The 16,986-nt window shown below is 35.4% G+C and overlaps 1 protein-coding gene across 2 annotated transcripts; it reads right to left on the reverse strand.

Moving 5' to 3' along the window:
* Positions 1-2,381: 2,381 nt before the first annotated feature.
* Positions 2,382-16,000, reverse strand: ND-PDSW (NADH dehydrogenase (ubiquinone) PDSW subunit). Of its 2 annotated transcripts, none has more exons than XM_076510189.1 (4): positions 15,749-16,000; positions 13,807-13,942; positions 6,037-6,176; positions 2,382-2,637 (listed from the first exon to the last, which is right to left on the reverse strand). In XM_076510189.1, exons 1-4 carry the CDS (start codon positions 15,837-15,839, stop codon positions 2,522-2,524), a joined length of 483 nt encoding a protein of 160 aa, XP_076366304.1. In that variant the 5' UTR covers positions 15,840-16,000; the 3' UTR covers positions 2,382-2,521. The 2 variants fall into 2 exon arrangements, with proteins under 2 accessions (XP_076366304.1, XP_076366305.1); XM_076510190.1 differs by lacking the exon at positions 2,382-2,637 and adding an exon at positions 3,940-4,177.
* Positions 16,001-16,986: the final 986 nt, after the last annotated feature.

The raw sequence follows: 16,986 nt of genomic DNA on the forward strand, positions 1-16,986 counted from the left end.
GTGGGATATCTACGAAAAGTATCCCAGGCCCGCTTTTGAGCCTTCCGTGCTAAGTGGCAAGCAGGATTCCACCACGGACGAGGATATCGTGGAAAACGTGTCGAGGTTTTAGGAATACACTGAGCAGCTGCATGTGTAATACAGTCAGTTACCGCTGCTACACAGTTGTCTATTGATGGCTGATTTACAATGGCAGGATCAAGTTCTGCGAGAGCAGTGAAAGTGGACCAGTCTGCCTGATCCAGCTTCCACCGGGGGCATGCAGGTAGGGTGCCATCGACCACGGCCAGTCTCTCTCAAAAGGATCAGAAAATGATCACTGCCTAGTGGATTACTGTCAACACTCCATGAAAAATGGGAGAATAATGAAGGGGAGCAAACTGAGAGATCAATAGCAGTAAAGGACTGACTAGGTGCATGAAAGTAAGTGGAAGAACCAGTGTTGAAAGGAGAAAGATTGTGATCAGAGAGCATCCGCTCTACAGATCGGCCCCTCCCATCAATAATAGCACTTCCCCAGAGGGGATGATGTCCATTAAAATCCCCCTAGAATTAGAAATGGAGATGGCAACTGTTCAACGAGAGCATCAAGATCTGATTGATCATATGTCTCTCCAGGGAACAGGTACAGAGAACAAACAGTGATGGTATGACCCAAGGAAACACGGATGGCTACAGCCTCCAAGGGTGTGTTGAGTGACAAAGACAGGGTGGGCACATGTTGATCAACCAACAGTGCCACCCCTCCATGTACTCGACCATCACACAACCTGTCATTTCTGTACAGAGAAAACTGCCGAATGGAGACAGTATCAGCAGTTTTGAGAAATGTTTCTTGTAAAGAAAGACAAACAGGATGGTAGGAAGCAATCAGCGTTTTGATATCATCAAGATTAGAACGTAAACCTCGACAGTTCCATTGTATCAAGGTGGCCATTTTTAAGAACGGGTAGATGAAGTGGCTGGAGAACCCTTCGGTTTACGACCACGTCTTTTTTCTTTACTGTCTTTAGTCGGAGGAGGTCTATCAACCTCCACTAATAATAACTGTATCAGCTAATAACTCTATCAACTAATAATTCTATCTTGTTAGGATAACTGTAGATTGTAGTGGTAGATACATTTTTAAGTAACTCTGGGTTTTTTGTCAGTAACTTCAGTTTATTCTTTATTTTTTGGTTAAATGGTTAGTTGGTTGGTTGATATAGTGTTTTTGGCAAAGAAAAAAGCTATCTGCACCAAACGTCCAGTAAAAAGGTAAAAATAAAGTAAATGTAGTAACATTCAAAAAAGGAAATGAAGGTAAAACAAATCAGCATTGAAAAGCATAAATAGCATAAAACCAATGTTGACACCCGGTCTACAATGTTAAGAGAGAAACTACAGTAAGAGAAGTTGTAAAGGACTTTCTGTAGCATAATGGTAATTACCATAACCTACCAGGAAGACTAACAGGTAAGTACAAGAACCACCGTCAGTCACTTGAAGTTGGCCTTTCTGGTACTGGTTCCAGGTTATGTGTCATTATTGCCATTTTCAAAAAGCAAAGTAATAAAAGTTTTAAAAGACATGTAGCAAAATTATAATAAGAACTCGCCAGTATGACTAAAGGGTAGTTCAAACGGATAGTTCCAACAGCAGCGTTAGTCAACTGAAGTTGGCTTTTACAGTCTTGTTGTCGAGTTATTTAATGTTATAGACATTTTCTAATTTCAAATTGAACTAGAGAGAGTGTGATTCTTAAAAGGGAATCACATTAAAAAGGTTTAATATATAAATTTAAAACACTTAAATGACATTAAAAAGATTAATGACCTTTAAAAAACTAAAAAAACTTTATCAAGGTGGACAGTGTCACCATCACCAACAACACTGTCTAATGTTATGGACAAACTTTGGGACAGAACAGTGTTAAAATGGTGCCATCGTTGAGAGTCGTAACGATGGCAAGAAAGTAAAATGTGGCTAACAGTGATTTGAGTGTTACACAGACTACACACTAGTGCAACAGTTCCAGATAAAAGAAAATGATGAGTTAAAAAACTGTGACCAATGCATAGACTAGTCAGAACAACTTCCTCTTTCCGATCCTTATGGAAGCATTTGGCTAACTGTTATGAAAGCTTTGGAAAAATAGGATGGAAGTGACACAGAAATACATGAATGAATCAGTTTTTAACAGCAGCTCACAGAAGTACATGAATGAATCAGTTTTTAACAACAGCTCACAGAAGTACATGAATGAATCAGTTTTTAACAAGAGCTCATCATACTTTGAGGTGAAGTATTTCTAATTAATTCATGTAAAAACATCTGAGAGGTTATGTTACTCTTTTAATTTAAAACAAAGTTAGAAAACCTCAGCACAGAAGAAACTTTGATTTTTTCAGTTCAACATATTTATTTCCAGATAACCTAAAAAGTAGTTTAATAGTTACTACCATCCAATGTATGCACTACACTAGGGTTAACTACAGATGTCACTTCTGAAAAATCACCAAAATAATCATTTTAAGCTATTTCATGTCTTGTTTTCATTTTCTTCAAGTTTAGCAGCTTGCCGACGTTCCCAGATCATCCTATGTTTCTGTTTCATGTAGGCGTCTTTAACGGTACCATAAATTCCCAAGTCTCCATCTGAAAAGAATGGGTTATATGTAGGAATGTATATTTACAATAAAAGTTCGGATAGACAGCAAGTGAGAAAAGAGTAGGTTAAGAACAGAACAGTTCATAAACAACACAACTTTAAGTTAGCCATTCACTCGTAGCTGTTACAGTAGTTGCTGTGCTTTGTGCAAGTCAAACTATGTTTTTATCTTTCTATCACTAGAGGTACAGAATAGAATTTTTTCAGAATATTTGTGATTGAAGCTGTTTATGGTTTGTTTGTTTTTTGAAGACAAAAACATAATTATGTCTACAAACAGGTAACACAGACCTCAGAAAAATTATTAGTATGTGTTCTGAGATTCCTATTAAACAAAATCAACTGAAACACTAAAGCATGTTCTGCATCTCCAGATGTCTTCTAAACTTGTATGTTTGTTGGTTAGTTGAAACTATAACAAGTTGACCATTATTATAGAGCTGGAAGTCATAAGTTTTTGTGCTTTTGTTCCTGTAGCCAATTAAAAACATCTCCATTTAGAAGCTGAAGTATAAATAATTACCAAATTGATTAATCAAACCTAATCCACAATGTAAAGAACAAAACCAGTACAGAATAATTGGTCAGACACCTGTACTTTTAAATAAAAATAAAAACTTATCATAATAGTCTCTGGAAGACTAAGAAACAACCTGAAATGTATTTACCCAGAAGTGTGTAGTTTCACTCAATAAATAGCTTTAAATGCATTCCGTTTAAAGATAACCAGAGGAGAATAATATCAGCTTTGACTGTATTCTTACAAAACAGCTTCACAGAGAACATTTTTTCAGTGTCAGACTCGCAGGTTTTAACATACTCATTTGAACAGTGTCCATTACAAAGTGATGCCATGAAGTTTCTGATAAGGTTTCCTTACAAGTTGTTGTACTATGGGATCATTGCACAAGAATGTAGGGTATGCTTTCTCAGACATTTTTGTAATTATATCATTAGAAAAGGTTCATTCCGAGAAGAAAAACTGACTGAGGTAGACTGATTTTTGTATTTATTAAATATAATGTATATAATATTTATAATCTTCTAGAGGGGTTTGGGGGTATTTTCTCCTCCTATAAAATATTTAATTTTGGGACTAAATTTTGCATTTTAAACTCAGAAATTTTATCTTTTACCATAAACTTGTCTTATGAAACAATAATACATACCACAAGGTTGATTACACATATCAACAATTCACGGAGAAATAAATTTAGCTGTTACTAGTGACAGCAGGCTTACAAGAAATAATTACTTGTACTACTAATAACAAAGAAATAAAGCACATATATTCAAAAATGTTGATTTTTTATATTTTTCTAAAGAACAAAATACAAATTAAAAATAGATTAAGACTACAACCATTTACTACATATCTTCATCATTAAAAAATGAAAACTGTCTGAAAAAAAATTCATAGCAATCAAAGATTATGAAATACATAACTGATAAAAGAAATAATAGAGAGATGCAAGAGATAGCTAACAGTCTTCCTCAATTATATCATTAATGTTCATCTACCCCCACCTACAAATATACAACAAAACATCATGTTACCAACACCCTCTTGTAGAATAAACTTGAAAATGATATGAGGAAAACTAATTTACTATAAAAACATTAATGGTTGTTTGTTTGTACAAAATGAACACTTCAATGGAACTTGTTTTATAAATTTTGAGCAAAATTTGTGAAGAGCTAATTTCACTAGATGTCCCTAGCTCTGAAATAATAAATTAGCTAACACTATGTACAAACTACTCTTTAGATCTGAATAGTGGAATTGACCATCATATCTTAATGGCTGACAAGGTAAAAAAATTCAAGTAATTAAAAATTAACGTTTTTAAAATAATCTGTTATTATGAATTAATTTACCAGAAATATTTTTTTTCTTCTTACATCTTGTTTATTATTTAAACTAAATATATAACAACATCCTTTTTGTTTTCATGATGACCTGACATGGAGGTTGGTAGATATCTGAACAACTACCATCCACCTGACATGGAGGTTGGTAGATATCTGAACAACTACCATCCTTTCGATATGTTTACCAAAGAGTTCAATCCTACAAAAATTATGACTCAAGCACCACCCAAACCATTAGCTTTCCCAGGACTTATTCAAAAAATGTTTTGTATGTCATTACCATGTTCACTGTTGTGTTTTATGTTCCAAATTTATCAGATGGACTAAAAGATGTTATTCTGTCATGGATTAATACATAAAAATATTCAGTGAAGTCATTACCATATATCAGATGGACTAACAGATTGTTCATTAGTCTGTCAAGTATTCACATATAAACACATTCAGTGAAGTCATTACCATATATCAGATGGACTAACAGATTGTTCATTAGTCTGTCAAGTATTCACATATAAACACATTCAGTGAAGTCATTACCATATATCAGATGGACTAACAGATTGTTCATTAGTCTGTCAAGTATTCACATATAAACACATTCAGTGAAGTCATTACCATATATCAGATGGACTAACAGATTGTTCATTAGTCTGTCAAGTATTCACATATAAACACATTCAGTGAAGTCATTACCATATATCAGATGGACTAACAGATTGTTCATTAGTCTGTCAAGTATTCACATATAAACACATTCAGTGAAGTCATTACCATATATCAGATGGACTAACAGATTGTTCATTAGTCTGTCAAGTATTCACATATAAACACATTCAGTGAAGTCATTACCATATATCAGATGGACTAACAGATTGTTCATTAGTCTGTCAAGTATTCACATATAAACACATTCAGTGAAGTCATTATCAAACACCAGATGAACTAACAGATTGTCTGTTAGTTAATTCATAAAAACATAAAGTGAAGTCATCTTTTCAAGAAATAAGATATTTATAAGAATTCATTCATGGCAAACCAGCTCTATTATCAACACTAAATTCCAAGAGCTAAACTTGCCTTGAACCAGCAAGATCAAGTGTACTTATTGATCAAACCCAAGAGCTACACTCATTATGATCCACTGTACTCTCTGATCAAACCCAGGAGCTACATTCAGTACAATCCAGTCAGATCTATTGTACTTACTGATCAAACCCATGAGCTATGCTCAGTACGATCCAGTAGGACCCACTGTACTTACCGATCAAATGCAGCAAATCACAGTAACTGTATTCATGTAGTTTAACTGATCTAGAATAAAAAATGATATTTTCTCAAGATAACCTCTCTCACAGGTTAAATATACTTACACTTCATATGCCCTCCCACAGGTTAAATGTACCTACACTTCGTAAGTTCTCTCACAGGTTATACGTACTTACACTTCGTAAGTTCTTTCACAGGTTAAATGTACCTACACTTTGTAAGTTCTTCCACAGGTTAAATGTACTTACATTTTATAAACCAGTTCTCTGCTGCTTTTTGATAATCTTCCAGAACCTTCTTGCAACGAACCTGGTGGTCTGGGTTTTCATACAGCAAACATTCATCTCTTCTCTGCTTTAGAATATTGAGAATCTCACTGTCCACCTGTCTAGATAATCACAATATATTGTACACAGATATCTATTGATAATGTATCAGTTTTTCACCTATATTGTAGATGTTTAGAAGATATCTTTAATAAGGTATAATCATACAAGTGTTCTAAATTTGTGCACGTGTTATGCATTTAAAGACATTGTTGTCAGCTTGATGTTGAAAGGTTGTAAGCATCCGTGTTTTATCTTTTTGAACCTGTCTCGATGTTCATTCTTTTGAACCACATACATAAATTGATATAATTTGAAGGGGTGTCAATTTGAGATGTTAATCAGAGTGGTGATACTGATTTAGGCAACCTATGATATATGTAACACTACACTAACACCCTCTTGCATGACATAAAAATGAGATGCAGCCTACAGGTATAAAACGGACCATTCTGTGAAAAATATAAACCTGCTCTTTAATACTCACAATATATCATTTATTCCATTGAAAGTATTGAATGTAGTATTGAAAGTAGAGCATTCTACGAATCAACCAGCTAAAAATATTTTAACTGGAGATTAGACAGTCTGTTTCACAATATTATATGTCTTTGTAATGATCTCCCAGATAATTTTGAAAACTCCTGAAAGAACATCTCTTGTCCTTCTTTTCTCAAGTTAAAATACGTTGAGACCAAACTTATTCTTGCAAGGTAACTTATACATTCCAAAATAACTATAATCTCTTTCAGTAAGTCAATATCATATTTAGTTCACACATACTAATCCAAGTGCCTTAGTTTGTACTTACTAAAAATCAAAGTTTCTCCAATTCATCCTTGTAACCGCTAGGATTACCCAAGAGTTTAATGGTATCAAAAAACTTGTGTCACTAATTATGTCCTATTAATATGAATAAAGGCCCAAGTGTTGACAAGGGCCCAGTTTGATTGGACTACATTTATAAAAGCTTGTTCATTTCTCCTACCCAACCTTCCTGAAATCCAATTAATTAGTTGTTCCTCAACCCATACTGATGTGATTTTATTAATGAACCTTTCATGTGACACCTCATTATTTTTAACAAAACCAAAGTACACCAAGACCACACCATCTCCTTCAAGTGATATCATCAACAAATATAACAGGACAGGCAACCACCTTTAACAAACGTTTGCTAGTTTTTTGGTTTTTTCCACTAGTAAGTTTGTGAATGATATAAGCAATAGCATTATTATTCTGTAAAACTACAACAACTTACCATTAATAGATATTTGATGAATATAGATATAGAAAGAAGGTGAACAATAATTTATAAGCATGATAAAGTGATTTCTTTATGGTGGAATACTACGTTTCACTGGTCTGTCTTTTACAATGTTTTATTTTCAAATACATCACAACTCATTTTAATCATTCCTACCAGTATCTCTAGTTTACTTATTTCTTAAATGGTTAAAGAAGTGATTTGGGTAAAACTTGTGTATCTAAAATGGAGAATGGATAACCAAACTATATAGCAGCCCTTTATCAATGAAAACATTATACTACAAACAGCAATTTGCTACAAAAAGTTAGGGTTTGAGTGCCAATACTAGAAGTAAAGATATCATTTGTCTTTAATTAAGGGGGAAATAATGAGAAATATGAACAAACCCATTTGACGTTGACCAGTTTTATTAACCCTTAAACAGCATCAATGTTGTACTTTACAGTATCAACTGACAATGGCCATCCTTTGATGGTTAATAAAAAACCAGTATTTCTAACTAGTAAAGCTTCATTACAAAGCCCAGATGGTGCAGTATGATTAATCAGTAAAGCTTAACTGCAGAGGCCAAACAGTGCAGTATGTGCAACTGGTAAAGCTTTACTACATAGACCAGATGGTGCAGTATGACTAGTTGGTTGATTGGTTTGGAGTTTTATGGCACAAAGCAAATAGGCTGTCTGTGCAAAACATCTGGTAAAAAGTTAAAATTAAAGTAAAATTAGTAAAATTCATAAAAGGAAATTAGGGTAAAACAAAACAAAGTTCAAAAAGAAACAAACAGCATTAAAACCAATTTTTTACATCTAGTCTACAGCAGTAAGAGAAAAACTACAACAATACAAGTTTTAAAGGACTTTCTGTAGCATAATTGTAATTATCATAACTTGCCAGAAAGACTAACAGGTAATTTCAAAAATCACCATTAGTCACCTGAAGTTAGCCTTTTCAGTCGAGTTTCGAATTACTTGACATTACGGCCGTTTTCTAATTTCAAATCCAACCAGATGTACTTTGATTTCTAAAAGGGAATCACATTAAAAAAGGTCTAATGTATCAATTAAAGAATTGAAATAGCATTAAAAAGATTAATGGCCTTTAAAAAGTGAAAAACTTTCCAAGGTAGACAGTGTCAACATCACCAATAATGTTGACAGTCGTTGAAATTCATAATGATGGCAAGACAGTAAAATATGGCTTATTGTGACCTGAGTGTGATACAGACAACACACTGGTGCATCAGTCCCAGATAAAAAAAAAGGTGAGTTAACAAAACAGTGACCAATGCATAGTCTAGTTAGAACAACTTCCTCTTTCTGATTCTTATGAAAGCAAGCCAACCAAAGTCCAATATAGGGTTTTATTTAGAAAAGCTTGTTTTCACATTGCTCTCTCCAAGTCAACTGCCAGCTTGCATAGAGCGAAGCCTTGAATACAGGACCACAGTCCATGTATGGAACAGGCACAGCAGTGATAGCACCAGAGCAGATAGATTTAGCTACAGTGTCAGGGAGCTCATTCCCACGAATACCAACAAGGCCCGGTATCCAGAAAAACTGGATAGAAGTAGATGTTAAAGAGAAATGGGCCAGTCAGTTTTGAATATCAGCGAGAACAGGATTTAAACTAATTTGAAGCAATTCCAGAGCCAATAGAGAACTAAACAAGTCAGTATAAATAGTGCAGTTTCAGTACTGCTTAGCTTCTGTGATCCAGGGCAAGAGAAATAGCATACAGTTCCGCAGTAAACACAGAAGCTGTGGAGGGGATTCTGCGTGCAACCACTGAACCACAACAAACCATGGCAGAGCCTACACAGTCACCTGATTTTGAACCATCTTTATAAATAGGAATAGAAGGATGGTTTGAAAGATGTTCAACAAATCACAGACAGTATTTCCAATCAGAAGTGTCTGCTCTTCTCAGATGACTCAAAGATAGGTCACATTTGGAGACTGTAATAAGCCATGGTGGGATGGACTGACCAGTGGATGCAACAATGTTATCTGAGGACAGACCCAATTCATCCAACTGCCCTGGATACGAAGGCCAAAAGGAGCAATGGAAGATCATCTGTTTTGAAAAAAGTATGGCCCACCAAGGAAGGAAAACACAATCCCAGGTGGGATGCTTTTGTAAGGAACAAAGTTTTGAAGCATATAGTAAAGACAGTTGCAAATGGCAGAGGTACAAAGAAGGTTCATGAGACTTTGTGTATATGCTCTGAACTGGGGAAGTGCAAAAAGCCTCAGTGCAGAGCTGAAGTTCTTGATGATGAATGGGGTCCAGCTTCTTTAAGACCAAGGTTTTGGCAGAGCCATAGACCAATGATCCATAGTTGAATTTCGATCGAATAAGAGTACAATATATCTTTAGCCTAGAACACTGATCTGCTCCCCAAGTGGTGGAAGAGAGGACATAGAGGATGTTCAGTGCTCTTGTACATTTGGCCCATAGCTGCCTGATGTGTGTTATAAAGGTCAGCTTATGGTCAAAAATAAGCCCCAAAAATCTCGTCTCAGGGACCACAGGCAGCATAACTTCACCGATACAAAATTCAGGATCAGGGTGAATACCCCCGTTGGTGGCAAAAGTGCATGCAAATGGTTTCAGAGAGAGAAAAATTAAAGCCGTTTGCTGTGGTCCATTTCAGTAAATGATTGAGGGCAGTCTGTAGCTGTTGCTCTATATACTTCATATTTCACAACTGACATGAGATGTGAAGGTTGTCGACCTAGAGCTCATTTGCAACAGTAAGAAGTTGTTCAGTGATGGCATTAATCTTTACACTGAAAAGTGTGACACCGAAAACACAGCCCTGACGGACTCCAAGTTACTGTAGAAAAGAACAGGAAAGTATCAAACTCACACAAACTTGAAATTGCCTGTCTATTAAAAATATTTAATAAAAATGGGCAAATGGCCATGTAACCCATATATATGGAGTTCTCACAAAATGCCATACCTCCATGTTGTATCACAAGCCTTCTCAATGTCAAAGAATGTTGATACAAGATGTTTCATTTGAGAAAGGCTTATCTGATTCATGTTTCAAGTTGAATCAGGTGGTCCATAGTGGAGCACTGTCTTCGGAACCCACACTAGGTGGGCGGATGGAGGTTGTTTGATTGGAGGAAATAAAGAAAGCAAGCATTAATCATCCTCTATAAGGTTTTAGAGAGACAGCTTATCAAAGCAACTGGATGGTAGTTTGAAGGAATCTTGGGATCTTTCCCAGGCTTAAAGAAAGGTAGGACAATAGTCTGGTGCCAGACATAAGGAAAAACATTCTCCTGCCAGATCAGGTTAAAAACAATCAAAAGAATAGCAAGAGAAGCAGGAAATAAATGGAGCAGAAGTTCGTAGTTTACATCATCAGGTCCGACTGATGTACTGCCAGATGAATGAAGGGCCAGTTTGAGTTCCACCAGTGTAAAGGGACAATTATAGTCATAGAGACAATCAGCTCAAAAGAGGTGATTGCTCTGCCCAAGTTTTGATGGCTAAGAAGGTGGAGGAAGAAGCTAAATACCCAGCAAAAGCTTTCACCTAGAGTATTGGTGATGCTCCGGGTATCAGCTACTTCCCGGTCATCAGAGAGTAAGATCAAGAGAAGGACATAATTATATTGTCCACTGACCTTTCAAATCTTGTCCCATATGACTTTGGAACTGGTGGTAGAAGATATGCTGGTTGTGAACATAATCCAAGATTCCTTCTGGCTTTGATGTCTTACCCACCAAGCATGTGCAAGGGTCTGTTGGAAAGCAATGAGGTGCAAGAGTGTGGGATACCCTCGAAAAGTATCCCAGGCACATTTTAGAGCCTTCTGTGCCATGTGGCAGGCAGGATTCCACCATGGACAAAGATATCGTGGAAAACATGTTGAAGTTTTAGGAATACATTGAGCAGCTTCCTGCATAATACAGTCAGTTACTGCTGCCACACAGTCATCTATTTATGGCTTACAGAGTATGGCAGAATCAGTGAAAGAGGGCCAGTTTGCTTGATCCAGCTTCCACCAGGGAAGGCGGGTTGGGTCGTATTGACCACAGCAAGTCTCTCTCAAAATTATAGGAAAATGATCACTGCCTCATGGATTATTGTCAACCCTCCATGAAAAGTGGGAGAATATTGAAGGGAAGCAAACTGAGAGATCAATATCAGTAAAGGACTGACCAGGTGCATGAAAATAAGTATAAGGACCAGTATTTAAAAGAGAAAGGTTGTGAACCCTTCCATCAATATCAGCACTTCCCCAGAGAGGATGATGTCCATTAAAGTCTCCAGGATTAAAAAGGGAAATGATAACTGTTCAATGAGAGCGTCAAGGTCTGATCGATCACAGGTCTCTCCAGGTGACAGGTAGAGAGAACAAACTGTGATGGTATGACCCAAGGAAACATGAATGGCTATGGCCTCCAAGGGTGTGTCAAGTGGCAAAGAAAGGGTGGACACATGCTGATCAACCAACAGTGCCACACCTCCATGTATTTGTCTATCACACTGTTTGTCATTTCTGTACAATGAAAACTGCTGAAAGGTGACTGTATTGGAAGGTTTCAGAAATGTTTCCTGTAAGGAGAGACATACAGGATGGTAGGAAACAATCAGTGTTTTGATGTTATCCAGATAAGAACATAAACCTCAACAGTTCCATTGTATGAAGGTGGCCATCTTTATTTATGTGTAGGCGAAATGAGTGGAGAACCCTTTTGTTTATGACCACATCTTTTTCCTTTACTATCTTTATTCGAGGGAGGTCTATCAACCTCCATGGATCCTGTCCTGGGTCTCTGGGGCAGGTCTTTACTGTTGGAAGAGGATTCCAGCAACTGACAATGTAAATGAATGATTATTTTGCATCTTGGGGTGCAAGAAGAAGATGTACCCATGGAAATGTCTGTACTTGGAACCAAAGGAAGTGGATCTTGGGATTTGCTGGAATGTATATTAGGGACAGAGATGGGTATTAAAGTTGATTCATCAACTTTTTAACCATGAAGGTCAAAAGACTTTTCATTTGGTTTGAGAATGATTCTTTTGGAGACACAGAGAGTATTGTGTCCAAAGTGCAGCAGCATACTCCGAGATGAAGTGGTGGATGGAAACTTTTGAGCCTCAAGGTAAGTAATGTTTTGAATCATTTTCAAATGCTGCACCTATTTTTGTTCCAACCATCTCAGGCAACAACAAAAGTAGGATGGGTGAGAGCCATTGCAATTGACACAATGAGGGTCCATTTCACACTCATAGGCATCGTGGTCTTTGCCACTGCAATGAGCACACGTCAAGGAACCACGACATGACATTTTCAAGTGACTGAACCGCTGACACTGGAAGCATCAGAGAGGGTTTGGAATGTATGGCTGTACCCTGCAATTAAGATAACCTGCCTTGATAATGGCCGGTAGATGTGGTGATGTAAATGTCACAATGAGGACATTGGTCAGCATCATAGTTCCACCTTTGCAAATGGAGATATGCCTCACTGCAGAAACTCCTTGAGTGGAGAAGTGCAGCAATGCCAGGGTTTTGTGAGCACTATACCCAAACACCAGCATCAGATACAATGTCCACAACAACTGCTGAGAACATCCAACACTGGTAACTTGGTTGACCCTAGCCTAAGTGGACCAGCTGACTGACCTAAGGATGGCCACCCCAAGGCCACATGTCGACAGGAATTCAAGGCCAAAGTGGTGTGTTAGGGTTGGACCCCTCAACTACTAGGATTCTCTCCCCCCCCTTCATGGGTCACCATGCACGGCAAACACTTGGGTGGATGTTTAAATCCCAGAGGAGGTAAACTGAAAGAACAGAACCTTCCCTGGGAAGTCCCCTTACCACATCCAGGAATCCACACCAAGGGGCAGTATAACCGACCAGCACAGTTAACTACATAGACCAGATAGTGTAGTATGTCTAACCAGTAGAGTTTGACTACATAGACCAAATGGTGCAGTCTGTCTAACCAGTAGAGTTTGACTACATAGACCAAATGGTGTAGTATGTCTAACCAGTAGAGTTTGACTACATAGACCAAATGGTGCAGTCTGTCTAGCCAGTAAAGTTAACTTCAGAAGCCAGATGGTGCAAAGTTTTGAGTTAGTCATGTTTTACTTGTCTTAACAACCAATCAAGGGTTAAAGTTGCAGTTTTGCTATTTCCAGTTATAGTAACATTTGGTGTTTAAAAATCTTACAATATGAATACATGACCACGACTGTAGTGAAAATATTCCTGTTACTAACAATCTGCTTGGTTGTTTACTAGCAAGTTTTTTGTTGACAGCTATTTGTTTACTGTTGTCTTTTTATTTATTACTATTTATTTGTTTACAACTCAAATGATTATTTCTTAATCTAACACAAGTGTGTTTATATTTCAATATATAAAACATTAATCAATCCAAAGCATACTTGTTTCTTTTAAACTGCTCGTTTGCTTCAAAAATACAGACTACGTCCCCCACTTCACATTCATCAATTCCTGGGACTTCTTGAAACTTCCGATGATAGTAATAATGTATCTTCTGGTTTGGCTTCACAATTGTTTCTAAAAGAAATCCATGTTAGTATTATATAACATTACATTCTGATCAAAACAATATGATCAGAACTCACAATCAAATAAGTGAGGAATATAGATAATGTAATACACATTCTAGTTTCTAATCATAAAAAGGAATAAGATGAGACTTGGGTACTGTGACTGTAAACAATCTTTACACCCATATTCCCAATAACATTTAATAATGTTCAGTCATCTTAGGAGATTTAGGCTAGTCCAAATACTAACAAAGAGTGCAAAGAGAAGTTTACAGCTTGTGACTATGTCTTCCTTTTGATCTGATTTCCTAGAATGTTGGTACCAATAAAAACACATTATGCTGGTAAAGTCACCTTTCTTAATAATGTTAGTAGCAATAAAAACACATCATTCTGATAAAGCCATCTTTCTTAGTAATGTCAGTACCAATAAAAATGCATCATTCTGATAATGCTACCTATCTTAATAATGTTAATAGCAATAAAAACACATCATTCTGATAAAGCCATCTTTCATAATAATGTTTGTACCAATAAAAACATCATTCTGGTATAGTCACCTTTCTTAGTAATGTCACTGTCAATAAAAACACATCATTCTGGTAAAGCCACCTTTCTTAGTACATTGTACCAATAAAAACACATCATTCTGGTATAGTCACCTTTCTTAGTACATTGTACCAATAAAAACACATTATGGTAAAGCCACCTTTCTTAGTATAATGTACCAATAAAAACACATCATTCTGGTAAAGCCACCTTTCTTAGTACACAGTACCAATAAAAATACATCACTCTAATAAAGCCACCTTTCTTAGTACACAGTACCAATAAAAACACATCATTCTGGTAAAGCCACCTTTCTTAGTAATGTTAGTACCAATAAAAATACATCATTCTAGTAAAGCCACCTTCCTTAGTAATGCCAGTATCAATAAAAACACATCATTCTGGTGAACCCATCCTTCCTTATGTGTTATTACTGCCATCAAGATATCTTGCCAAAATATTACACTAATAAAACTAGCTTTTTCTAGTATCATTAATGTTACTGAAGCCATTAGAACATTTACGAGACAATATATTTTAGTATAAATTTATTAATATTCCATTAAACACCAGTTTTCTAAACTTCTTATATTCATAATGGAATCCACAGGTGATTCTTCTAATCAGTTTCATGAAAACAATAATTTAAAATTAAATATCCACAATGAAAAAAATAGAATGTCATGCCACATTCTTCAACAAACAGTAGGAGATATATAGTGTGTGAGAGTATAAGGTTTAAATGTATTAATGGCATACCACCCTTTTGTTTCCAGCACTTTTGAAATTAATGTTAGATGTTTTAATGTCATCTTCACCTGAAAATGCTTGGAATTCAACTCACAGATATATTATTAACATTATTTAAAAACTATGTAGTGCATGCACATCTTCAAAATCTTTCTCAAATTGCATTTATAATTACAAAGATACTCAAGAGAAAAATACTGTGAACATTGTACTTGTACTAATCAGAGAAGTACAACAAAATTATAGTAATGTGTAGTATTAATACACATTACGTATTAATAAGGTATCTTTAATTTCATAACAACGCGAAAATAATCAGGGGATACGAACACGACTCACATTCTAACACTGTATGTGGCAGTATAGTTTCGTAAATAATATAATAGGCATCACGATTTAATTTCTATATAAAATTAGAGGATTAACTTTATTTAAAATTAAAGTCACTAACCTACTTAGCAGATAGCCCAATGTGGTTTTGCTATAAAAAAAAAACGCACGTATACTAACCTACCTCTAAACCAAGTTACTGGTGCATCAACAAAATAGAAAACAGCATTTGCAAAAGACTGAATAATATTCCTTGGAGGATTTACATCACCCATTCTTTCAATATTTTACCACTTAATTGTGTTTGCTTATTTTATAATTTTAAGATGTTACAAGATTAGAAGATATAAAACAATTAATTATTTACTATTCAGATTTCCTTAATTAAAAATCGAACTTCAATGTTAACATTGAAGAACTTACTAAATGTGAAAAACTTTTTGCGCCCTCTAAAATGTTTTTACTGTAAAAATGTGCAATAATATTAAATATAATATCTAAAATTATAAATGTTGAAATTATTTATTTGTTTGAATAACTAGGAAAACATAAGATGAAATCTTTCATTTCTTAATTTTAAGTGATGGATATTTTCGAATGTTATAAAAATACAGGAGTTTAATTATATGATAGTAATATTTTCAGTTGTAATGAACCGAATAAAATACTTTCATGATGCCAGAAAAAACTTATTTTCAAAAAGTTATAAAATGATTATATATTTTTTCATGTAGTGTGAACTCTCAACGTTCACCCCAATCTTTTTAATACTTACTATCTATTTATGATAATTTTCCTTGCCTGTTTTTTATAAACTTATATGTTTAACTTTTTGCAATCAATCTCCATATGTCATCCTTATTTTACTTTGTAAATGGTCAAGAAAAACTATACATAAGTGTTTAACAATATTTGTAGAACATTTATTAAACACTTAAACATTTATAACAGTTTTTTACATAACGCTCTCGTTTCCAGCTACATTGCATCGGATATGATACATTAAAAATATACAAAAACCACTTCCTGTAAACCCGAGGGACCTTCATGGCGACACTCAACTCCCTTTATAAAATATATCACTTATCACGTAAAACTCAGTTATGCTCTTATCGCACAAAGAAAACAAAAAAATTGCTTATATCTCTTCAGCCGTGAATACCAGCGTAAAGAATATAACAACTAGTGCCAGTTGTGTGTCTATTTTTTCAGGACTACTTTTTTCTTGAAAATATGAAACTAATGGAACTTAAGTCGACATTAATTCCCCAATTCTTATAACGTAAATGGTTCTCGCACTCCCTTTTATTTGTGTTAGGTTTTTGTGCAATCGTTATTTTCACACAAAGCTATCAAAATATTAGACCAGCACTCTGAGGTACTTGGACCGTTCAGGAGAAGTGGTCCTTTTTCACGAACCAT

The sequence above is a fragment of the Tachypleus tridentatus genome, chromosome 7, assembly GCF_004210375.1.
Source record: "Tachypleus tridentatus isolate NWPU-2018 chromosome 7, ASM421037v1, whole genome shotgun sequence".
Taxonomy (NCBI): domain Eukaryota; kingdom Metazoa; phylum Arthropoda; class Merostomata; order Xiphosura; family Limulidae; genus Tachypleus; species Tachypleus tridentatus.